We start from the raw sequence: 24,513 nt of genomic DNA, 5'->3' as shown, positions 1-24,513 counted from the left end.
TAAATGCCTGCCAAGGCCTCTATCATAGTTATTTTGCACACACTGAAACATCCCAAACAGGCGGCTCTGACTCGACCAGCTGGTTGATTAATGGGTTTGCTCACGACATCGAGCAGGTTTAGGAATGCGAGGAGAGAAAAAGGTTGAACTCGCGTGTAATCGTAGACTCGGACTTTGAGGAAATGCATTCTTCAACTACACTAAACAATCAGCAGGTAGGAGTGGAGTGTCTGGCAGGACGAGCACGCAGAAAGTGATTTTAATGTGTCGGACGTTTGAAATGCTCAAACCTGAGATGGTTTTTCATTATTTAACAATATAAAAGATGCTTATTCACAGTTTTATCTGGCTGAACTTCTCGTGTTGTTGCCTCCTCTGTTGTGTACACACACACACAAATATACATGCATACTAACAGAGCCACAGCTTGCCTCGACACGTTTCTTTCCCCTCCTCAGCAGGACTTTCCTGGAAGGGAGTGCACGTCTGTGATTAGTACATTTCCATATGCTTGAAACTTTTTTTTTTTTTTAAACAGAGCACCATAAGCACTCAAAGTGAGTGGCATGTTTGGACAGGAGGTGATACAATCCACTACATCTTCAGCAGCCTTACACCTGTGAGTTTGTACTGTATGCGCACACACACACACACACAAAGAAAACACACTTCAGATGTGCTGAAAGAATATGAAATGTATTTGTAAAGTACAGAACAACAATAATACCAACAAACAATTAAAACATGTGCAAGGAGAGTTTGGAGTAAAAGCATCTTTACAGTGTAAATCAACAGATTTGTTGCCATCAGTGAAGCGCACACACACACGGTGACATTTACATAGAGCAGCTCGGCTTGAAGGAGTTCAGTGTGTTGAATACAGTAAATGACTCATAGCTGACAGCAGAGGTTTTTCTGATCTGAAGCCTCAGACGCAGCGTGTTGTTCGGTCTGTACTTCCCCCTCCGCGAGAAAGCCACGGCTACTGTTCGAAAAGTTTCTGCTGAAACTGCATCTTTGTCCCTCTCTCTCTCTCTCAGCACAGATGGATCGATCGCATATTCAAAAGGTGGGAAAAAAAACAGGATGTAAAAATGCGACCGGAGCTTTTGATTGTGTCGCTCTTCCTGTGAGCTGCTGTTTGAAACGTTCAGAGCTGTGGAAGCTTGACCTCTGAGCGCGAGCACCACCGGGCATCAGATCGCTGAGCTTATGTCATATTCAACTTAAGGTCAAGAAGTTTGTGTCTTCACCCGTCCCTTCGTCTCACTTTCTTGTTCTTATTTTGTCTTTGGAAACATCTTTGTGGGAACGATGTTCTTTGTTCGAGCTTGTTTTACATTAATTAACGACAATCTTTGGCTGTTTTAGCCTCGTCGCACACACACACACTCTCACGGGAGCATAAAACACACACACACAGACACACACACACACACACACACACACACAGTACAGGTGCAAATGTAACTGTTTTGTTTTTACAGTAGAGGCCCAGAGGGACAGTGCTATCTTTGGGGGTTTGTTGGTCAAATCATGTTTGGTTTATTTTTGTCAGAGGGCACTCGATGCATTTTAGGATAATACTCAAGCCATGTTTTAACCTCAGCCCCCGTTTTTGTTGCGTTTCCTTTGTTCTCCTCCCTGTTTTCTCTTTTTATTAAAACATTCACGAGCCGGGAAGAGGAAGTCTTAACGTCTCACTCCACCTTCTCCTCCTGGGCCGGCTCCTCCTCTGGTCGACCTTACCATTTGGAAGATTATTAGGTGCGGTTATGAACCCTCTGGAAGAGCCAGAGGGTGGGGATGGGAGTCCACAGTCCTGTTTGCCAGCACCTCCACCTTCACCGCTGCTGCGTGCCTTTCAGAATGTGAAGGTGTGAGTGCGTGTTCTTCGGTGGTGGTGGTGGTGGTGGTGGTGTGGATGCTGAGGCTGGAGAGGAGGTCCTGGAGGCGTGTGACTGTGCTCTGCAGCTCCTGCTTCTCCCCCTCCAGCGCAGAGACCTGCTCCTTCAGCCGGACCTCAGACTGGGCCAGAGCCTCCACTCGGCTCTCCAGGCTGCAGACGCGAGCATGTGACACCTGGGTGGAGGAGAAATGAGTAAACTAACCGAGAAGATAACTTGTGTCTTCATCTGTGTGTGTGTGTGTGTTGTGTGTGTACCTGCAGCTCCTCAAGCAGGTCCAGGTTCTGCTGTCGGAGGCTCTGATTGGTCCTCTCCAGCTGTGCGGCTCGCTGCTGCTGGTTGAGGGTCGGGGGCGTGTCCAGCTCATCCTGCAGGACGTGGTACTCCACCTCGTAGGCCTGCAGCTGCTTGGACACGTCCATCTCACAGACCTAAACGGACACAGACAAGTAAAAACATTTCCAGTCACGTCCATAGACGAGCTTAGAGAACCAGAATCTTTTATTTAAACATCCTCGGCTCATCTAAATCAACTATTACTTTACTTTTAGTAAGAAAATTACTGCATCAACAATCAAAATGTGGCTGATTTTGGATATATTGGCACTAGACTGGCAGCAGCTGTGTTGAAGGGGTGTAACAGACTTCAACATGTCCGTGCATAAATTAGTTTACTGTACAGAAATATGGGATGTAGACGCCGTCTCCAACTTTTTAATTTCTGACTGTTTTTGATGTGTACTATGTCTGTCTGGTTACTGTTTAATTTGATTCTGGCCCCTGACGCTGTGTTTTTATTGTGTCACAGTTTTCGTCCTCACCCGAAAGAAAAAAAAAGTTCAATACCGATATTGTTTGATTGATATTGGCTGGATTAACTTGAGTAAAATCTCACATTACAAAAACTTAAATTTGAAAATATTTTGCTGACCCATCGTCAAATACTTAAATTACTTCAAACGAGTAGACGGTCACATATTTGACACCTTTGTAATATCTCACAGGATCACATTAACACACGAGAATGTGTGAATATGAAGACACACAAAGAATTTGGATGTGTTTGGTGACAGGGTGCGGTTATCTTTGTACTTTTTTTTCCCCTTCTCGCTTTACTTTGTTCTTGTTAACTGTTTATCTTTTTCACTGACTGACTCATGTGGATAGATATTTAATATAATGTTAAAGTGAGCAACAGCTGAATCATTCTACGTGTGACTCAAACTGCTCTATAAAATAGCTTGAAACATCAGAAACATGTTTGCTGATTCTGGTTTATTACAAAGTTTAGCCATCATTTCTATCCACTATAATAATAATATATTCTCCAAAACAATCAATAATATACATATATACAATAATAAACAAGACAGTAGCTATAATTAAGTCTGTCAAACTATTTAAGCGAATTCAAACCAGGCGCCTCCTTTTTGTCCTAGTTTATTTAGAAATAAAAGTCAACGCAGGTGTTTAGTTACACAACTGTGGCGAGTACCGAAGGCTAAGTATATCAGATCAGTCGTTATTCATAACGTGGTCGATCTGCAGTCTAATGACACATAATCGGTTATTTCTCCGCGAGCTCTTTGTGACACATCAGAAGCATCAAAGTGCTGCATAAGCGTCTGTCAGGTGGCAAAAAAATAAATAAATCTGATGATGCAAAAACTGTCCAATCAACGAGAAGTGGACCAGAGCTTAAAAAAAAAATAAAAAACACACCAAAGCATCAGTTTTCTCCTCGCCTGGATCATATGACAGATGTTGAAGAACAGATGTTAAGTTTGGCTAACCTGTGAGTTTGTTCAGAGCTCGTAAAATCATCCGACTGTATTCTGACTTTGTGAGTTCAGTGTTATCACCGGTGAAGGGAAGGACGACCAAAACTAAGAACAAAGGGTTGCGTGAAGCTGGAATTTCCCCTGCAGCGTTGATAACACAGGCTTAGACTGTCGTTCTATGAAGTCAACAAATTCTAAATTTTTGCACAATTCCTATTTGAAATTATCTCATCGTGTACATGAACTCTCTTTTCTTTTTGCTGAAACTGTGAGTCACTATAGTAACCATATCATTCCCTTGAAGGAAAGTACCTGCAAGCTCGAGCATGACTCAGACTTCTGCTACCTCGTGTAAATGATAAAGGTGTATACACACTTCCTATATGTTCATATCTCTCTACTCCGCCCATCGCAAGACAACCGGCAGCCAAACACGTTAGTCAATGTTTACACAGGACTGACTCATTAAAAACAACACATTACACAAGAACGAGGACTAGTTTTAATGTTCACTGCGGGAGGTTAAACTTTAAATGACTTCACTGTAACATCAGCTGTTATAGGAGAAGGGAGCGGTTCACGCTGATAGCAGATGTCACACAGTCACTTTATGTTTTACATGCAGACGTACAAGATCAGAGAGGCTACAAGAGGCTGGTGATTGATCCACTTGAGCTATGCAAATCTATCCAACATCCCAAAAGCTAACAGATGAAGCTCACTGCTGTCGGTGTCGATGATAAATCAGGTGATATTCTAAAGACAATTAATCAGATCAAATTTTATTTATACAGCCCAAAGTCACAAAGTACATTTGCCTCTGAGGGCTTTACAATCTGTACAGGGAGTGACACCCTCTGTCCTTAGACCCTCGGTTCGAGTGAGGAAAAACTTGCCCACAAAAAACCTTTAACAGGGAAAAAAGGTGGAAGAAACCTCAGGAAGAGCCACAGAGGAGGGATCCCTCTCCCAGGACGGACAGACGTGCAATAGATGTCACGTGTACAGGACAAATCAACACAAACATATTGTACAATTACAATGAAATAGCAATAACAAGTTGTTCTCACAACTTCGTCCTCCGGGTACAAATCACCCACGAAAAGTACTTAACACTCTACGGCACTAAGTCACACACCACCAACTATTTCACTGAGATATTCGCCACAATTTTCCTGATGGACAGTGAAGTAAACTGCTGCCAACTGTAGCTGCTGTTAGCTCAGTTCGTCAGCCAGGTTGCCCGGACTGTGAGCTCAGAGCACCGGGGGGAGTGTTTGAGTTTCTACCACAGGTGTTTTGGGCCACCGGGAAGAAGAAGAAGAGGTTTTCAGGATCGGGGGGCGTGGGGGAATGCTGACGGGAACGAGTGTCGTGCCAGAACAGGAGCTGGACTTCTATGGACAAGAGTAAATCTGGGACTGACTTGTAGTTGTTAGTAAGTAATATAAGCTGGCTGCTATGTCTTGTGTTGTTGACCTTGCTTGATGTTCGGCTGTTGCTTTAAGAGCACATAAATAAGCCACATGCTCGTTCATCATGATAAACATGGGAACTGTGGTTTATTCTGGGTTGATGTCGTGCTGCAGTAAAGATAATATCTTAGGGAAGAGTCTTACCTAAGATGTTATCAGGTCCTACCAGAGACTAAAAGTCGGGATGATTCAGTTTGTGCTGCTTCAATATTGACTCCTTTTTTTTTTTAAATACATGAGTCCTTTAACTTGAAGGAAGTGCATGACTAAAATCACTGAAGTTCCCCTTTAATCTTTGAAAATGGTCCTCAATAAATCTACTACTGTTTGAGTAACATTTGTGTAAAAACTGCAGCTGTTTCAGTCGCCCGTTTCCCCAGGAAGGATTTATGTTTCCAGTAGAGACAAATGGTTTCTGCCTGAGAACGGCCGAGGAAGCTGGAAAGCATTTAGACTAACACACATGACTTGTTGTTTAGCAGCGATGATTAACGTGTTCCAGCTTCCCCAGTAGATCAACAATATGATGAAATGCAACTCAAACACTTAAATATAATCCCTGAATTTATACTAAATAAGAGCAGGTCTTAGTCCAGTAAACAAAGGGGTAGTCACGCATTACTGACTGTTTCTAACCTGGTTGATAGTTTTCTCCATCTGCACCAGGCCCAGGTTGGGCAGCGTGGTCTTGATGAAGTCCACTATGGACTCCAGGCTCTCGTGCTGCAGGATGAGAGGCTTGTGGCTCCCCAGCAGACTCAAAGCCACCTTAAAGATGACCTCTGACCCCTGCAGGAACAGCATATCTGACAGAGGACAAAGAGGGGGCGAAAGGTGAGACAAGTTGAAAGAGGAATAAAGAAAACAATGAAAGAGGTGGTGACACGGCAGTTTTTATAACCCTTATGCAACGTAAAATTAATAACGACAGGCGCTTTGTAACGCAGCTTACTGTTTTTTAAATGATAGATGCTTTGACGTCAATAAAAAGGTTTAAGCAAACATAAATATAGGCCACGGTGAATATGGAGAGGCGGGGAAGGTGAAGGGGTGTGTGTGTGTGTGTGCTTTGAATACATCAGGGTGGGGTAAGGGTTAGGCAGGATTGCATGAGATCATGCAACAGATTAAGGAATGGGAGTGGAGGTGTAGAGCCCCGTGTGCTGTTTGATATCAGAGACTTTGCATTGCTGTGACGATGCGCTCACTGTGAAGTGCACACACACGCACATACGCACACAGACACACACACACAAAAACACAAACACGCGTCGTTCTGCTCAGATGAGCACAAGGAGCCAGGGAGTCTGGTTCAGTGACTGAGCACAGTGTAAGAAATTAGGCATAAAAACAACGTTGAGGAAGGAATGAGGGCGATAAAAGCAAAGATGAGGAGGGAAAAAAAAAGAAAAAAGGAGACAAATACCGAGAGGTTGTGGGTGTGATGTTATTTACAAATGATAAAAAGGTCATTCGAGTAAAACAACCGGCTTTAACTGACTATCTCAAATGACTCACTATTAGAGGTGGCATTTAGAAGAAGTTGGAAGAACAGTGTTAATTATCGTCATTAAACTTCAGTTTATACTTTAATAATACACAGTGCCACTCCCTTCTCCTTTGGCTCGCTGTCAGACTTCACTCCTTGCATCACTTCGTTTTACAACCTTCGATTTCCTTCCCGTGTTTTGCCAAGTCCTTCAGTCATAGTTTCCTTACTTTCCCTTCCCTCCTCTATCCCCTTAGTTAGAAAAGAAACATTTCCGTGGCCATGCTTCCCACCTGCATCTGAACATCTTCTCAGGAAGAAGTAAACAAAGTGTGTGCGAGTGCGCTTACCGAAGACTCTGGCCACGAAGCCGAGGGGAAAGTGTGACGCGAAGGCGGTGAGGAACCACGGCGTGGCGTACAAGCTGGGCCCGATCTCCTGCTGCTCGAGGTGGCTGTAGAGATCCCTGTGGTAGTCGTGGAGCAGCCGCGACAACTGGTACATCTGAATCTGACGTGGACAACACAGCAGAGATTGTTTCTGGGGGCAACGTTGCGTGCTTTTATTATTTTATACATAGTTTTAAAGTTGGATACACATGCTGGGTTAAGTTTATCAGCATGAGATGCCGCACAGCTTTTATTTTCTTCATCGTCATACCGGTGGAAATTAAACAGAGTTAAAGAAAAGCGCAGTTATCCATTTCCTTTTCAGTGACACGCATCTGACACAGCGTGTAAAAGAACATAAACATGCACATTAATAAATAACACAAACAGACGCTGTGACCTTTTTGTTAAAATACGAAAAAACGTAAGCCGATACAGTATACATAATGTGTGATGGACATACTGTACTGCAACCTGCAGTCCTGTCTTTGAATCTTTGTTATTTAGGCATGACAAGTATGTGACTAAGAAGGGAAAATGAGCTGGATTAAGGTGTGTAAGGGTCGGTGACAGATTCTGAAAATGTGCGCTATATATGTTGGACAAAGAGACTCTGTCTGTCTGTGTGTGTGTGTGTGTGTGTGTGTGTGTGTGTGTGTGTGTGTGTGTGTGTGTGTGTGTGTGTGTGTGTGTGTGCGCGCGCTTTTTACCTGCAGGATAATCATGTCAGGCCTGTACTGTTTGCGGAGCCCCATGTCATACATGAGAAATTTGAGCATGTTGAAGGCGTCCTCCTCCCCCATGTGTAACAGCAGCACTCCAGCAATGAAGGACAGGCCTTGACAGTAGCCCACCTACAATAACAACAACAAACTTGATGTCTACATAGGGGGGCAAAAAAGGCGTAAGCCTAAACAGACAGCTGACGGTTCATTTAGTGCATCGAGTGAGGAGGAGAGAGGTGAACCCCCCAAAAAGAAAGTGATAAAGGAAGACAAAGACGTATTAAATGATACCTCGGGGTCCAGCAGCGAGTAGGCTTTCAGTAAATTATACAGAGACAGCTGTCCAGACCCCAGCTGGGCTTGGAAGTACGGATGAGTGGGAAAAGTGCGACCTGGAACAAAAGACAAAAGCGAGACATGATCTATATTGCAAAAATGTGCAATACTGAGCCAGCCAGACTGAGATCAACCCGATACACCGATGACGGTTTTATTAGATTTGATTTATTCGATACGTCTTTGACAGCCTCCTGGAAAGAATCTTCACGGATGATCCATAAGATCTACATGCTGCGCCACGTTTGAATGCAGCGTGAACTTTGCCTTCGGGATGTCTGGCTTCACACTCCGATGCGCACGCAAACACACAAGGCGCTCGATGCATGTGCCAACTTATTCCATGTTATGCTTGCAAACATGTTGCTGAGAACACACAACACGCGTGTGAATGCAGTGAGCGCATAACCCTCCCTCGGTAACATGTTACTGCGAACGGGACATGACAACATAATGATCGTAAAAAAGAACATTTCCATTGAGGACGGGCTGGTAATTGGCAGGTTTGTATGGGCTGAGGACTTCTTGACTTACAGCTTGTGACAGCGAGGCTTTGAACAGGACAATGACGATGCTGTGAGTGTGAATGCGTGGAATGCGCTTTGGGGGCTACAAGTTTGAGAACATAATGCCTCGTTCCCCTCCCCTGCCGGAAGGGAAGAGTCTATATGTGTCTCTACTGTGTGCTGTGAATGTAAAGGTGTGGGTGTAGCAGGCGACACAACCCTAAAATTTAAACATCCGTCATCTTGAGTGACTTCAACCTTCAATTTGCTTTCACATGTTTACATGAGAGTTGCTGCACATTTTCTACCTGGCAGCCTTGTTGCTGCTTCAACATCATGAACACTGTTTTGTTTTTTTAAAATCATACAGCACATAACACCTTTATATCAGGCCACGTTACCAACCGTCAGTGCGTGAGCTGTTACCTCGGTCCACACCCTATTTGCTGTAGTGTGAATAACATGATCAGTCAGATGAAAGACAGTAGGTCAACAGCCAAAACTGAGAGGTTAAGTGCGACAGGGATAGATGCGTGGGTGGATGTGTATGTATGTGGGTGTTACATGGGTGGAGTGTAGGTACTGTATGTGTGACTGTGTGACTGTGTGTGGGTTTTAGGGTAGGAGGTGTTGTGAACATATGAGGGGAAAAGTGTTAAATATGAGGTTTGAGAGTGCAGTGCTCACTGAATCAAACTGAAGACTTTCAAAGACATTTTTAAAAACACACAGCGGAGAATTTAATCTCATAATTAGCCGTTTAAATGTTACAGATTCTTTAAATCTATCCATCCGAATAAACTCAGAGGAACATTAGTGTCTGTGCCAAGCGGCCTCCTCTTCTCCTCGCTTGTGAAGTAAAGCCAAAAACTACAACTCCTCAAACTGCAACTGATTTCATGACAGCTGTACATTTTTATACGACTCAATTAAATCATATTAAGCTTTAAAGTTATGAAGCAAGGAGGCTTTGACTGACACGTGTGCGCCGTCAGGGCTGGTTGCGGTTTCAGGATCCAGACTTCACCCAGCCCTGCCTTAAGATTTGGCTCATGCTCTGCATCTGTCATTTTAACAGGGCTGCCAAGACGTTGTGAGCTTCACAACAGCTTCTTCACACACCTACGGTTGATGTCACAGACATTTACACAGTCTGTTCATTCATTTATGTTTTTTTCCCCCAAATAGCAGAAGAAATTCGTGTCCGAGTTACCCAGGTCTATGAGGATGGCGTGTTGCTGCGACGTCAGCTGTTTCAGCAGCTCTTTGTATGGAGTGTGATTTGTGGGAGGTCGGGAGGGAACCGTCTGCCTGAGCAGGTACTGTTCAGAGAGAAACTTCCAGATCTCGCCTCGATGCTGCCTTGGGACCCCTGAGGACAAGAAGAGAGGACAAGGGCGTGGTTCAGCTGAGCGGAATGCTGCATCAACCTGCTCTTTCTAAAAGAAATATGCAAATAATACCTGTAGTACGCAAATCAGGAGACGATCTGTTGCCAGGAAATATTGCAGATGTGAATTTCAGTCTTAACTTGACTGCGAGAATACTTTTATGTCAGCCCACTAATTAGCCTGACTGAGTGACAGCCAGAATGTTATTATAGGTCCGCTTGAGAACGATCACAGGTGGATGTTAAAATCATGCGATCTTGCAGTTTTAATCCCGACCTCCTGTCAGATGGTGTGGCCACTGTTTTAATGTGATGTCATTATCCAGCTCTCGAGGCTACCTGTCGAGCAGCCTCTCTGTTTGTTGGACTTTAGATCTTGTCTGTTATGTTTGAGGCCGAGGGCAGGAGAGAGATAACCTTCCTGTCCTCTGTGCACAACTAGAAAACGGACAGAGCGGAAAACCTTGACAACGCCGAATTAAAAAACACACGCTGTGAAACTCTTTTCTTTTGCTGTGTTTGGTAAAAGGGTCCTAGCTGACGATAAGGAGAAAAGTTACAATACATATTTCCAGTGGTGGAGCTTTATACATTAAGCTTTGGTCAATATTTGCTAATACCTGCTGATTTTTGAACAAACATTTCCAAGTGGCACTGATATATGTATTTGTGGAGCCAAATATGTACCTTGTGCAACAGCAGCATGTATGGCCTCTGTGTCAAATTTGACCTTTGCCCTCCCAGGAGTTCCCAGCATCTTCTCCCAGACCAGAGTGACCTCCTTCAGGCACGGAGTGATTTCCTCGTAGTCGAGCTTCAGACGTTTGTTCTGCAGGTCGCTCTCTGAGGCTACAAACGTAAAACACAATAAATACATGTCAATAATGACAGCTATTAGAGTTATAGTGATGGGGACAAACCCAGCGCCGTTTGTCATGTCATGTAAAAATGCACTCATGCACTTTCACACACTACTCAGCCATCGTAACAGTGGAAATGTGAAAACGTGATCGTGCTTGCAGCCTCAGCTAACATCAGCAGAAGAAATTAATGCAGTTTTATGAAATAAAAACACCCAGCACTCGTGTTTATTCATTTGGAGTCATCTTTATGTGAAACTTAGTCCAACAATCACTCTTTCAGCTGTGTTCGAGGCTCATCTCTGGCTTCTTATCCTCCGCTGTGTTCACCAGCTAGTCATTAACTGTGTACTCTCTGTAGTTTGGCAGGCATGGTAAGTGGGATTTTAAGAGCTGCTTCACCAAATATGGTGGCCTGCTGCGGCCGAAAACAACACCATGAGCGAACCAAAACAGTAGTTGTGGGCCAGACGGCCTCAACTATGAGCTGAAACTCATGATAGAGCGCCGTAAAAGCCGAGAAGAAGAAGAAGAGCTGCAGATTCAGGTGACAATACCCTTTTTTAACATTATCAAATAGTTTTTTAGATTTTCATGTGATAAATTATGATAAAAAATAGATTATAGCTGTTTAAATAGTTAAAAAAGATTTTTAAAAGTCAAAATCAGACTCACAGCGTCTCTTTATTAGATCCAATATGTTGTTATTTTGTTTGTACATGACAGAGATTCAGTGAAGAGATATCAGAGAGAGCTTTTGGACATCGCCCCATCTTTTTTGTCTTGTGTAAACAGATTGCACGCGGGGGAAACCTTTGGCCCTGGACTTAAAATTAACACAAACTATGAACTAAAACAGAGACAGACAAAAACTGTGAATTCCGTTACAGCATGTTGACACCAGTGATCAAAGAAGGTGAGGGCACACCCAGCGCCCCTCATCTGTTTTTTGACAACACCCTTCCTCTCTCCCTCCCATACTCTCTTAACCCACAGCCCTCGTCTTTCTCTTTTTCTGCCAACGCTCGATTCGTCTTTTTTCTCGTTCAATCCCACATTTGTCTTGTCCGTCAAGCCGCACACTCACTCTCTCTTTCTCTCTCTCTCCTTCCTCTTGTGGACTTCCCCACCCTTTGCAGCCCATGTGTGGTGTCCACCCAGTGACCCGCTGCAGCCTGGCGGAGCCAGCGAGAGTGACATCATCATCATCACAGGACAAGAAACCCAATGTACACTGACAACTTCCAGAAATCGGAAGGGAAATTAGGCGTGCAGGCAACACCAGGAGTTTATTTGCATCAAGTAAAACTGGAGGCAATTATAAACACCACCACAGCTCTGATGAAGAAATTGATAATATGCAAACTCTGTGCTGCGCTTTGCATAGAACTCATGCAGAAATCCAGAATAAACACATTTTAAAATAACTGAGATAAACCGATAATACCTCAGGAGGCCTTTTTATGAAGCGCTGTATATCACGGCCTCAGCAATCAAAGACAGAAAAGTAGCGGGAGTGACCTGGAATGCATATTCTGGATAATAGAGGAAGAAAACTTGGACGGAGCGGTAGCTGACACACCCAGAGTAAGAATAGATGCTGTTGGAGAGGCCGCGGCTCGGCTGTCTGTCTTATCAGCTGTCTGGAGCAGGCGAACTCGTGTCCATCAGGACTCCGCTCATTGGCTGCAGCCCAGCCCGGCGAGCCTCTCTCAGCTCTCTCCAACCTCCCCATTCCTCTCCCTTTCTGTCACCGGAACACTCCGCCCATGATAACACACAACAAGATAGGATACCCCACCCTGGAGCGGACAAAGATATACACACACACACACAGATGGAAGAGCGCGCACACACACGTACAGTTTCACAGATGACCCATAAAGCAGGCAGCAATAAGAGAGAGATAAACTGAAAGAATGGAGGAGAGGGAGAGGGAGTCGAGCTCCACCCAGGCAAATAACGGACAGAAAGGTGGAGCGCACCCAGTGGGATGAATAAAACACAAAATTAAACAAAAGGATGCCAAAGACAGCCGCCGCCACGCGCTGTAGATGTCGGTTTGTGTAGTTTGAGCACAGCGAGCGTGTGAGAACAGAATGAGGTCGCTGCCCGGACATGTTTTATTCTTACATAAATATTGACCCACATTCCCTCCATCCACACTCATGCTATATGGGCGATGATTAATGTGTGTTGCATCAGGTGTGTGTAAATTAAAGGTTTGTATACAACACAGGTAGTTAGGTGTGGCGTACAGCGAGGTGTGTGTTGATACGTGCCAACTGGGTCAGGAGAGAGGTGGTGGCACTTCGCACGCCCTGGCAGATATGTCTACCGGCAGAAACAAGCACACACGCACACAATTATATAACCTGTTCATTTGTGGTGGGTCTAAATATGCGTGTGCACATATTGCCAGAGATTAATTAAAGACAGCATTAACCTGTGAGTGATGACAACGCTGCTGGCTGCAGGGAAAACAACAAATCGGATCAAACTTTGCAGGAACAGGCAGCGATGAAATTCAAAAACATGTTTGTGTTTTTACATGTTTAGCTGCCGTTCAGGTTACTTTCACTGCGACACTTAGTGTTGACGCTTATTCGGAGATTAAGAGAGATTATGCAGCTCATTGTAGTGGAGCTTATTCTCACTTATCTGTTTGTTTGAAGATGTTTGCGCAAAGAGCTTTTGTCTGTGAATAAAAAGGCTACGCAGGGCAGGTGTGTGTGTGTGTGTGTTTGAATCCACCTTCATCCATCATCTGACTCACCCTGCAGTTTCTGGTTCTCCCTCTCCATCCTCTGCAGCAGGATCTGCTGCAGGATGGCCTTCCTCCACAGCTCCCTCAGCTCCTCTTTGCTCCTCTTCGTCCTTTCCTCGGGCACCACCCGTATGGATGAGTCCCCGCTTCCTCCAACTCCCACCTGGCCCGCGCACACTCGACCCCCGTCTAGGCAGGAATCCCCCAGCTCTGTAAAAACATATCGGATTATTTGACATCAGATTACGCAACAGCAGGTGTTTAGTGCAGCAGAGGAAATAAATATCAAGGATATCAAACAGGTGGTTAACATATATCATCATCATAAATATTAGAAGTTTTAATCAGAAAATTTCCAAGTTGAGTTTGATAAGAGAAATGTATTCACAAAACACTAATTTTATTTAATTATAATGCTTAATTTCTACATTACAGCATAACATTTTTTTATATTTTGTCTTATTCATACAGAAAAGTGGGGGAGACCATGAGTCACTTCGATTTACAACAATCGCTCGGACGCTCATGCAAAACAAGAATAAAAAAAGCTAAACATAGATAGATTTGACACAGTCAACGCACACGCACAGTACAAAAAAAAAAAGTGTTTGTGTGACTCCACCCCAAAGTACAGGGTGGATCCTAACCTCAAAATACCCTGTGTTGTTTAGAGGAAGGACATAACAACTATCCAGATAGCACTTGCTTTTCTTTCACTTCGCAGGAACATCACAATTCAATTCTTTCATCGCGCACACACACACACACCCACACACACCCACACACACACGCGGCTTGAGTATGTAAATTTGATGCTTATCTTGCCAAAGAAACTTAGAAGTATGTAAGAAATGTTTGAGTCCTGGAACAGATAGCTATTAAGACAAAGCTACGCAGTGATCGTGGACACATCGCACGCGGTGACAACGGTGTTCTTTGTGTCTGCGTTTGGGAAGATGTTTCCAAGACGTGCTGAAACCTGCAGTCACTTTGCAAACATATGGCTCTTATGTTATAATGACGACACACACGCAGAGATGACAAACCCTCTTAACAGGGTTATACAAACAGACTGCCGCGCCGCTTCAACAGAACACAGGCGAAGAGTTTACTTATAGGTGTGAAAAATTCATGCATGCACGCACAAACAAAGAAAAAAGTGACACGATCCACTCCCTTTGCAAACACTCCAGCTTAGCCAGAACCAAGTCCTTACACACACACACACACACACACAGACACATAACATACAAAGTGGGTCAATAAGACTGGCGCTTTCCTCTGGCGCTGTCTGTGTGTGGACTATCAACATGACCTTGAGACACCGCCACCCCCTTCAACACCACACGCACACACATTCACACAAACTCGACACACCCATGACCTCATGTATGTAAGCACACACACACACACACACACACACACACACACACACACAAACACACACCCAACTTAGCGCTGCATTCAGCCAGCACAAAGCCCATCACAGTGACCTGATGAAAGCTCAGTTCTTCCTTTTTCTTTGACGCAGTTTGCTGTCAAAATAAACTCCCGGGCGCTGATTTTATTCATGATGAAGAGAAATGACTTTCGTGTCGTTCACCTGTTACATTTGAAAAGGGAAACTTGGAGCACAATGACAGGCCTGAAGCTCGCTAATCCCTTGTGAGAAGCACGTTCAAAAGGTAAGGTGGATAAAAAACAAAAACAAAAGGTCACATTAGTCCCACATTCCTGGCGCATTTATTATGCAGGCGTGAACAAAATAACGGGAACACCTCACGGAGGAATGCACCTACTCCTGCAAAAAGAACCGACCTCTGTAAAAGGTCATCATACTTGGTTGTCATTGAGACTCCATCAAAGTTAATTAAACTGTATAGAAATGTTTGGAGGGCACGCTGCTGTGTTTTAGACTTTGGCGTCCCCCGGTGGTGACACAAAAAAAAGACAGCAGACAGCTTTCTGCACATCGTAGTTATAGGACATTGTAATTTAATTACAGTTGTTAAAAGTTAGTATTTTTTCTCATTGCACTGGGAAAAGTCACCGCTGAAACGGAGGCTACACACTAATCACATCGAATGAAAATCAGACCTTTGACGTCCACACGCCGACTCAAAACAGACATAATACAGACACATACAGGCATGTATTATTTTAGGTGTGGTGCGTCGCTCCACCAGCCAGATCATAGAAAATGCCTTTGTTTACTTTTCTGGATCAATGCCTCTTTCTTTCTTTGTCTTTTTTCTTGGCATAACCCCGCTTCTGTATCATCACATCTCTACTCCAGTGTTGACAAGTTATCTACGATGATCTTTGCGATTACACGTCGTCTTGAACATTCTCACACGGTATCGATTAAACAACAATAATAATAATAATAATAATAATGATGAATGCTGTGTTGTGTTCAACAGCTTCACATGCTGTGAACTGCTTCTGTTACTTTGCCTTTTCTCTGCAACTCATGTGACTCATAATGAAGAATGGGCGCTGTGTGACTTATCCCATTGTAGAAAATGGTGAATAATTCTGTTTCCTGTAAGAATAGAAAGCAAAAGTGACTAACATCCGTAGCTGACACCCTTTTAAGACATGTCAGAGATTAATGGACTCCTTCACTGACTAATACAACTTCCTTTAAGGGTTCGGGAGGCTGATAATGGATGATGAAATCTTTCAATTTATACATGACTCAAACATTTTTCTATAAGAGCGCGTGAAGATCACACCTCTCCCTCGAGGAGTTCCGTTTGCTCTGCTTACAGGCGTTCCAGTGTGATCAACCCAGCTATCTCAACTGTCAACACTTGTTTTGTCATACGTGCACGCAACACGTAAACACATCGTTATGAAAAAGCAGGATCTGAAAACATGTACGCGCATGCATGATTCTCACGTCTGCAGAGGCAGACACACACACTTGGCTCTGGTGTGGACGAACACTGAAAGGTGAGACTGATGATTGATGTTTCAAAGCTATCTGGGAATTTTTCACTGAATGTAGAACAATATTTTCTATTTGTAACCTTCACATCTGTCCATCACGTCTGTCATTCTCCGGGCAGACTTCCCCTAAATTTCACCGGGCACGGCTCCATCGCTCTGCAGCTTCATGCATCCAGAAGCCGAGCCAGAATCTGTTAACGTGCTCATATTTTGTTATTTTTCCAGGTTTCCATTTTGTCTGTTTTTACGAGAGTTTAAGAGCTAATGCTTCTAAAACGTGCTGCAGCACTTTTGGTAGAATCACAATTGGTGTCTAGATCGAACTCACGCAGCTACGGCCAGTGGCTTTCAAGCTTCACCCGGCCTCAAAAAAAAAAAAAAAAAGATGCCCAAAATGCAACAACAATGGCGACAAGAACTGCATTAGTCTTCAAAGCCAAACTATTTTTCCTTAGCACAGGAATATAAATTGCCAACAAAGTTATTGGGTACACAGGACAAAATGCTCATGAACAGAACTGAAACACAAACAGAATATATTAAATATTACCCTGGTCGTCTTCATCATGTCAATAAATAAGTAATGTGTACCATTACTGGCCATCGTTCTGTCTAGAATGCCACAGTGCTTCAAAAATCCACACCAGGAATACCTGAACATGAACGTCGTTAATAGTATCGACAGCATCAGTGATTCAATGATCACCTATAATTTGGGAATTTAGAGCAGAACTGCGAGGACAGAGGCGATAACAGCCACCTCGAGTTCATACAGGAGAGACGGAGCTGTGGCAAAGTGATCTCTTCTCGCTCCCTTCAAACACACGACATGTACCATCATGTTAAAAGGCTTTGTCACTGCAGTGCTCTCTACATGTGAGGTGTCTTGTTAATGTTCTCACTGTATGTCTGTATGTATAAGAACGTGTGTGTTTACACAAGCGTCCTGACCTGGAACTGACTTCTTCCTTAAAAGAACAACATGCTGAAGATGTCAACTGGAGCATGCGACGTAATCCTGGTGTGAACATCTCACCTGTCAAAGCTCTTCCACGCAGACACGCTTACTCACTCGAGATCAGATAGACTAAAACGAGACGTGCGGCACCTTCTCTGGTGACAGCATGGATTAAATATGTGCAGCATTCAGTGACAATAAATGACATTGTACATATAATTATATGTACTGTATCACAGTATTAGTTTAAAACTTTCTAACTGTGTGTTTGTGTCAGTGTTTTTAGTCCCTTCGTTCCATTTCAAGTTAGAAGTAATATAAACAATTCAGGATTATCTACAATATGTAAGAACAAAGGGAATACTGCTACTGTAATGTACATTATGTGGGATAAAACAAATACATACGAATGTTAATTGCCACCAGATCTCTGAACTAATCTAACAGGACTGCTCTTTGCAAAATATTCACCCCCAACATGACACTGCTACTGTGCCAGACTTGATTTGATTTCTTTTATCTTCACTAAAACACCAGTTTCTACTTTACCTTGTCTGCAAAGATGCAATTGACCGGGACTGATACTCTGTGCATTACCCCCTGTGTACACGTCACTTTGCTCTTTGCAGGACAGAGGTGTGGGGATGGCTCAGGAGGGCAGCGCCAGGTGAGATGATTAGCACACCTGTAATCAGTTGGCTAATCACTGCCTTTTTTTTTTTTTAAACACAGTAGCGTGCTGGACATAGGACGGAGAGAGATGGGAGGACACATGTCCAGACGGCAGCAAGAAGCGTGTAGTGAACTCTGTGAACGGCTGGACAGACTGCTTGTTTCTAACGAGTAAATGAGAAGAAACCAGCAGCAAGAAGACGCTCTTAATCTATTTATACAGCCACCGTTCTGTCCTCGCACAGGGTTAAATCAGTTTGTGAGGAGCTCTGCGCTTACCGCTGGTTTCCGTGCTCTTCTGAGGTGTAGCGACTCGTAGGAAGATCTGCTGCCTCCATGAGTGGCGGTGGCTGCGCAGAGGACTTTCGCCGACTCCATGTGCGACAGTCGGTGTGGACAGAGCTGCTACATCACTGAAACACAGACGAGCACACACGCAGGAATGGTTACATAACATCCCACGATACACATATTCATAGAAACAGTATAAAATTAAAAACCAGTTAAAGTGATCTATAACCCTGATCAAATTCAGAATGACTACATATTTACAAAAAACAAAGTTTATCAGTTTGAACATTAGATATCTTTATTTCTTTGTACAGTATTCAACTGAATATTAGAAATTAATTGCATTCACTTTTCATTTACGTTTTTACGCAGCGTCCCAACTATTTTGGATTTGTGGTCACATGAAACAAAGAGTGCAAACGAACACTGAGCTGGACACACTAACTCAGTCGTGATTATTTGGTGTGCGTGTGTGTGTACCTGCTCTTTGGCTCAGGGGAATCGTTCTCTTGTACGGGGGCCAGAAATGGAAATTTCAGAAAATTTGGGACAGAGGAGGAGGAGTGGAGACGAGCACGCAGACCACCCAGAGGACTGAGATGAAAGGTGGAGGTGAAGAAGAAAAAAAAAGGAGGAAACAGAAAACAGATAAAAAGAGAAAGTTGGAAAACAATGCCAAAAGAAGGTTTGAACAGTTAATGAGTAAAGAGAGTCACTACAAGACAAACTGCATGAAACAGAGAGCCGGTGAAGGATTCTCACCTTCTTTTATTGAGCCGGGCTCCAGTAGAAGGTGAGGAAGGATGATGAGGGAGGAGAGGAGAGGAGGATGAAGAGCAGGGAGGAACAGGAGGAAGGGTGGGGTCATGTGGAACATGTCTGAGAGGCAGTGGAAAAACAGAAAGAGACAACACAGAGGAAGAAAATGTCACAGACACTGAAGAAGTATGAAAACAGAAAAAAGAGCGAAGAGAGCTGGAGATGTTACGTCTGTTCTGCATGTAGGAGCTACAGTCACGTCTTAATAACTTCACATCTTTTCAAACGTGTAGTTTTCACTTAAATTCATGCAGCTCCCTCTGGTGACACTAAAGGCTTTACACATCGAGTTACAGTCATACATATAGTAGGACCTGTTAACAGACTTTGATGTGTGAAATCGGTGGAGTTTCCCTTTAACCGTGAAGCCACTCACCTGCGTCATCGTCACATTATGTTGATTACATTTTACTCAGATTGAAAATAATCCCCCACAAACTTTCACAGACTTTGTTTCTTTCATTCTGGTGGTTTTGTTGTTGAATATGTTGAATACCTTTTAATTTGACCTTTAATTCTCAGGACAGAATTCAGATTAACTCTGCATGAATCAATATTTATTGTCATTTTTTCACTCCTTGCCTTTGAAGAGTGCAAACTGTGCATGCTCCTGCACAACACGGCAGCGCTGCAGCAGCAGACCACATCGTAATTAGTCACTGACACAGAGTTTGTGTAGCAGGTAAAATATGTAACCACCTACGTGAAGCGCTGCATCTGACAGTTACGTGCTATGTATGACTCGCCCTACTGAACACGCATTCAACCACCCATGAAACTGCTGTCATAGCTTTATTCCTGATCGTCACCATGTGTAGGCTCGGGTCTGTCAGTGTAGTGTCTTATAAAAACAACCCTGAAACACGTTCTGCGTGATTCTGTTCTACAGAGGGCAGGAACAGGTTGTGAAGTCAGACTGTACTGTACACATCAATCCATCTGTCACTGAGACTAAATTAACTTTTCAGCACCCTCCATCTGCTCAAATAATTAAACATTTGTTTTTTGTCCACAGCTGATTCATAAAACAAACTATCAGGGTGCAACAGATGCATTTGCATGCGCTATACTTCACCTCTGCTTATGTGATCTCAGATAAAACATCCTTATTTGACTACCTGTGCAAACACACACTCCTTACTTGCTCTGGTGTGGAGTGTCGGTGCTGACGGAGTAGTGTCGTACGAGCTTTGGTTTGGTAGCTGCAGTGGGGTCCTGTGGCGTGAGAGTTAGTGCGTGCACCGGTGAGTACTCCGCTGAGGAAGGGGTGGGAGGGTGGCTGAAGGTGCTGGCTCTTCGGCGGAAGCCCTGAGGCTGAGAGTCACCGGGCAAAGACGAGGAGGAGGGAGACAGAGGGAGAGAGGAGTCAAGGCGCTTCAGGTCTCCTGTTGAGTTGTGGCACCTGAAAGTGATGAAGAAAAGCATGTGAGGAGGAGTACAGGGTGTAGACTCTAAATCATGACAGCCTGTATGTTTTTAATTCACAACAAGTCCAAAAAGTTAAGGATAATTTAAGCGTACTTTAACTGTAAGATAATAACAAACCTCCACAGGGAAAGGTTTGAACAAACTCTGAACCTCACCTGTAATCCACAATCCCTCCAGAGGGGGGAGTCAAAGACGTTAACACACATTTGCATTTACCAGGTTTGTCTGCCAACTTCCCCTCCGTCCTCTGAGGTGACCAAAGAAGTTAATTCATGTTTTATCATTCGCCTGCCACTCAGTTCACAGCTGACCCTTACAACCTAATGATGTGGGTGGTGTGCTTAGGCTGGACCCAATAGGCCCCCATGGGTACATATTTAGCCACCAGACACTTCATTACAAACCTCCTAGGTCCAGCTACACGATGGGGGCTCACCAGTGTTCCTATAATTGAGGCTGATGTTTCCTTAATATACCATCATAGGTCTATAAATCTCTTGTAGTGTTCTTGCCACCTGGAATACTTCAAGAGCTGCTGTCCCTGTCTGTTGTCAGTAAAGATAAAGGAGTAGCTGCCGCCTCCCTCACTGTTGTTCCTTTAAACGCCCTAACCTTTAAAGCGCTGACTGTTCTGACCCAGGATATAAACCGGGGAGCGTGGGCATGTGTGTTTACCTGAGTGGGCTGGTGGGTCGCAGCTGTGGTGAGGCAGGCAGAGGGTCATCCAGACACGGCTGGTCCTGGCTGCTGTTGAGCGTGCACACCGAAGAGCCGCTGTCACTTCCTACACTGTTGTCCCTCTGAGCTCTGGCCTTGCTGCTCCCCTGCCAAAAACACACACACATGCCAAGGTTACGTACAGCACGAGACTTTTACATGCAACAAAAGACCGGCACACTATGCCAAGGACCTTTATCCTAATTCCCCATTTTGTGAGTGTTACTGAACACAAACCAAGAAAGAAAGAGCATTTCTACCTTCCAGATCCCCTCCAGGGACTCGGTGAGAGAGCGCTTGGCTCGGCTCTTGAACTGCTCAAGCCGCTGCCGACTGCTACTCTGCTGCTGCTGCTGCGCCTCCACCGGGGCTGACGCTGCCTCCTCACACACCTACACACACACACAAGGAGAGAGGATGGGAGTGTGGTTAAGAGAGGGAGATCCTCAGACGTATAGTATGACACCGGTGTATTTGTAAGTGTAAGTATCTCAGTCGATACTTGAGAAGAAATGTAGGAAATGGTAGAACAGAGACAGGAAATGAGTGATGAGCTGGGGCAGCAGTGTGTATGTGTGCTAAAGTTACCTGTTTGCTGTCTCCAGAGAGCGTGTGCTGATGGCTCCTCTGTCTCTCCTCATATAGACTCCTCAGAGAGGCCATCACCAGCTCGTTCTCTTCCTGATCGCTCTTAGGACGAGCCCTCTGAAACACGCAAGCAGATAAATGATACATTAATGAGGAGCAGAGTGAAAATAAAGTGTCCAAACTCTGACGGAGTTGACTGTACTGCACATACTGTGCTGCTCTGTGCAGCGGGTTGCTACAGTTTCAGAAGGTTATGTGTGATGAGTAAAGCACTGTTGTAGCGCTGCAGTTCAGCCTCATACCAGCAGATGTCAGCTCAGTCGTTGAGAAAGATTTGACCCTCTCAAGACTCGAGCTTGTACAACAATCTGTAGTAACAATGATGGATGAATACATTTATATGATCTGTTGCCTGCTGGTAAATGTATGCGCTTTATCAGAGTAATCCACTTGTGTTTCTGGCAGAGATGCTGAAGAGAGAGCTGGATAAATCACCACGGAAACAGAGCGATGAGGTGGCAGAAACATTTAGTGTGAAGTCCACGTGAACGAGGTGCGATTCTGCTGTGATTCAGTCGCGATGAACCGAACGTAAGGTTGCAGACTCAGTTTTAAGGGAATTGTAGGAATTCACAGCTCGCTCTTCAGGTGCTTCAGACAGAACAGACTGCATACCATAGTGTTTTCAAAGACTGACGCCTGCTCCTGGTTGTCCAGAGTGGCCAAGTGTTTCTGAAGCTCCAGTTTGGTTTTAGATGGGTGGAGACCTGAAAAAGACGCAAATACAGAATAAAGACACACCGCAGGGAACTTTGTCACGTAATTCAGCGGACTCGCTGTTTCGCGGATTTTTTGTGTGTAATTTTGCATGCTTTTTTTTTTACAGCGTACTGTACAGTATGAACGCGCATTGTGTTCGGCACCGTCAGAGGAACTGAAATACGCGTGAGTTACTGGTAATAATTTCTTATGTGTCAAACCTCGTAGATTGATCATTAAAATTTTATTTGTTAAAAATGTTTGGGCTTAAAAACAGGTTTTGATCTTTGGTTTCATTTACTAATACAGTATTGTACTTATTTTTGTTAAATCTGCGAAAGTTTGAACTTTAAATAAGAGAGAGATGTGAGAAAATGTTAATAAGAAAAGTGTGTGGTTAGGGGTTTTACGGCCTTAAAACATGTATAATACTTCGTGGATTTCGTTTATTGCGGGTTATTTTTAGAACGTATCCCCCGCGATAAACGAGGGACCACTGTAATACGCCCTTACACCTTTGGGATGCAGTTATCAATACAAACAAACATCAATAAACTAGACAGAGACTAAATAAAAGTTATTGGTTGTAAACATAAAATATCAAGCGTCCTCTTTGTGACTAAAAGGATTGTCCTGTTATGCTTTTTTAAGTCTAAACCCGGATATTACTTATCTTTGACAACTTCTGAACAGATGGAAGGGTTTAGAGATGTAGAGAGAGTAAAACCTCACCTACCACAGACACATCATGACATTCACCAAACTCTGACTGCGACCTCTAAAATGTAAGTGCAGAGTACGCTCAGTAAATAATATACAAGTGTCGGTGTTACAAACCAAAATGTATGACTGCCACTACAACCAGGACACTGCAGGATGAACAGGTAAACATATACAGCTGTTGAGTACAGACTGTGTGAGTGCTTAGTAAATTCAGAGCAGCAGGGCGATGCTGATTGATTCATCAATATTTTACACTGGTTCTCTTTCATCTGAGGGCTGCAACATGAAAACCAGCAAATCTACACTGTTTTCTTTTCTTTTTTGTGCTGACACAAAAGTCAGATGACTTTGTTGTGCTGACGTCTAGCTGACAAATCAAATCCTTCACAGAGAGGCTCTGACTAAATCAGTCCTTATCTTGAAGTGTCACCTTGCAGAACACATGGTTCATTCATCTTATTTAAACTGGTATCAACCTATCAGCATGACAGTTTGAAAAAGCTTTAGAGGACACTGTACCTTCTATCCTCTCACACAGTCTGTGGAGCTGCTGCATGGGGCAGCCGTCACACTGCTGGCTCTGGGTCTTTGCATTCTGCTGCAGGGCTGCCACAGAGAACGCCTGCTTCAAAGTCAGCATGATCTCATCGACCTACAAGAACAAAATACAGCTTTACGTCCATCCATCATCATACGGACTTTCAATAATCAGTCAGCGCATTTATCAGCCAACCAGTGTTATCTCCTAAAAGTACACCACGTTATAGAACAATTATTACAAGATGTCATATCTTCTGCAGTGCAAACAGCTACAGTTTCTTTCCCACAGGTTGTCCAGTTTACTCTGGCAGCAGTGAAAGCTCTACGGTTAATGAGGTTTAGCAGGCCCGGTGACTCATTATTTCAGGAATTACAGGAAGTATCTATCTGGTAGAAGCCAATCAGCCCCACAGCATTAGCTGATATCAAACGGATAGG

At 43.9% G+C, this 24,513-nt stretch overlaps 1 protein-coding gene across 6 annotated transcripts in view; it reads right to left on the bottom strand.

Moving 5' to 3' along the window:
• Positions 1-675: 675 nt before the first annotated feature.
• The window catches only part of tbc1d1 (TBC1 (tre-2/USP6, BUB2, cdc16) domain family, member 1), a 45,147-nt gene continuing 21,309 nt past the window's right edge, over positions 676-24,513 (bottom strand). For 4 of the 6 annotated variants that reach the window (XM_027282659.1, XM_027282660.1, XM_027282662.1 and 1 more), the window contains 18 exons: positions 24,055-24,187; positions 22,729-22,820; positions 22,054-22,170; positions 21,726-21,857; positions 21,424-21,572; positions 20,462-20,722; positions 19,264-19,380; positions 18,982-19,095; positions 18,490-18,623; positions 13,635-13,835; positions 10,686-10,847; positions 9,822-9,980; positions 8,058-8,158; positions 7,752-7,895; positions 7,003-7,162; positions 5,800-5,969; positions 2,165-2,338; positions 676-2,082 (listed from right to left, as the gene is read on the bottom strand). In XM_027282659.1, coding sequence (XP_027138460.1) covers positions 1,774-2,082; positions 2,165-2,338; positions 5,800-5,969; positions 7,003-7,162; positions 7,752-7,895; positions 8,058-8,158; positions 9,822-9,980; positions 10,686-10,847; positions 13,635-13,835; positions 18,490-18,623; positions 18,982-19,095; positions 19,264-19,380; positions 20,462-20,722; positions 21,424-21,572; positions 21,726-21,857; positions 22,054-22,170; positions 22,729-22,820; positions 24,055-24,187 — 2,829 coding nt within the window. In that variant the 3' untranslated portion in view covers positions 676-1,773. Of the gene's footprint in view, positions 2,083-2,164; positions 2,339-5,799; positions 5,970-7,002; positions 7,163-7,751; positions 7,896-8,057; positions 8,159-9,821; positions 9,981-10,685; positions 10,848-13,634; positions 13,836-18,087; positions 18,221-18,489; positions 18,624-18,981; positions 19,096-19,263; positions 19,381-20,461; positions 20,723-21,423; positions 21,573-21,725; positions 21,858-22,053; positions 22,171-22,728; positions 22,821-24,054; positions 24,188-24,513 lie in introns of those variants that run through there. The other 2 variants (XM_027282661.1, XM_027282664.1) reach the window with 2 other exon arrangements.

Source organism: Larimichthys crocea, chromosome X (assembly GCF_000972845.2).
Source record: "Larimichthys crocea isolate SSNF chromosome X, L_crocea_2.0, whole genome shotgun sequence".
NCBI lineage: Eukaryota > Metazoa > Chordata > Actinopteri > Sciaenidae > Larimichthys > Larimichthys crocea.
This window is presented reverse-complemented; position numbering and strand designations above follow the sequence as displayed.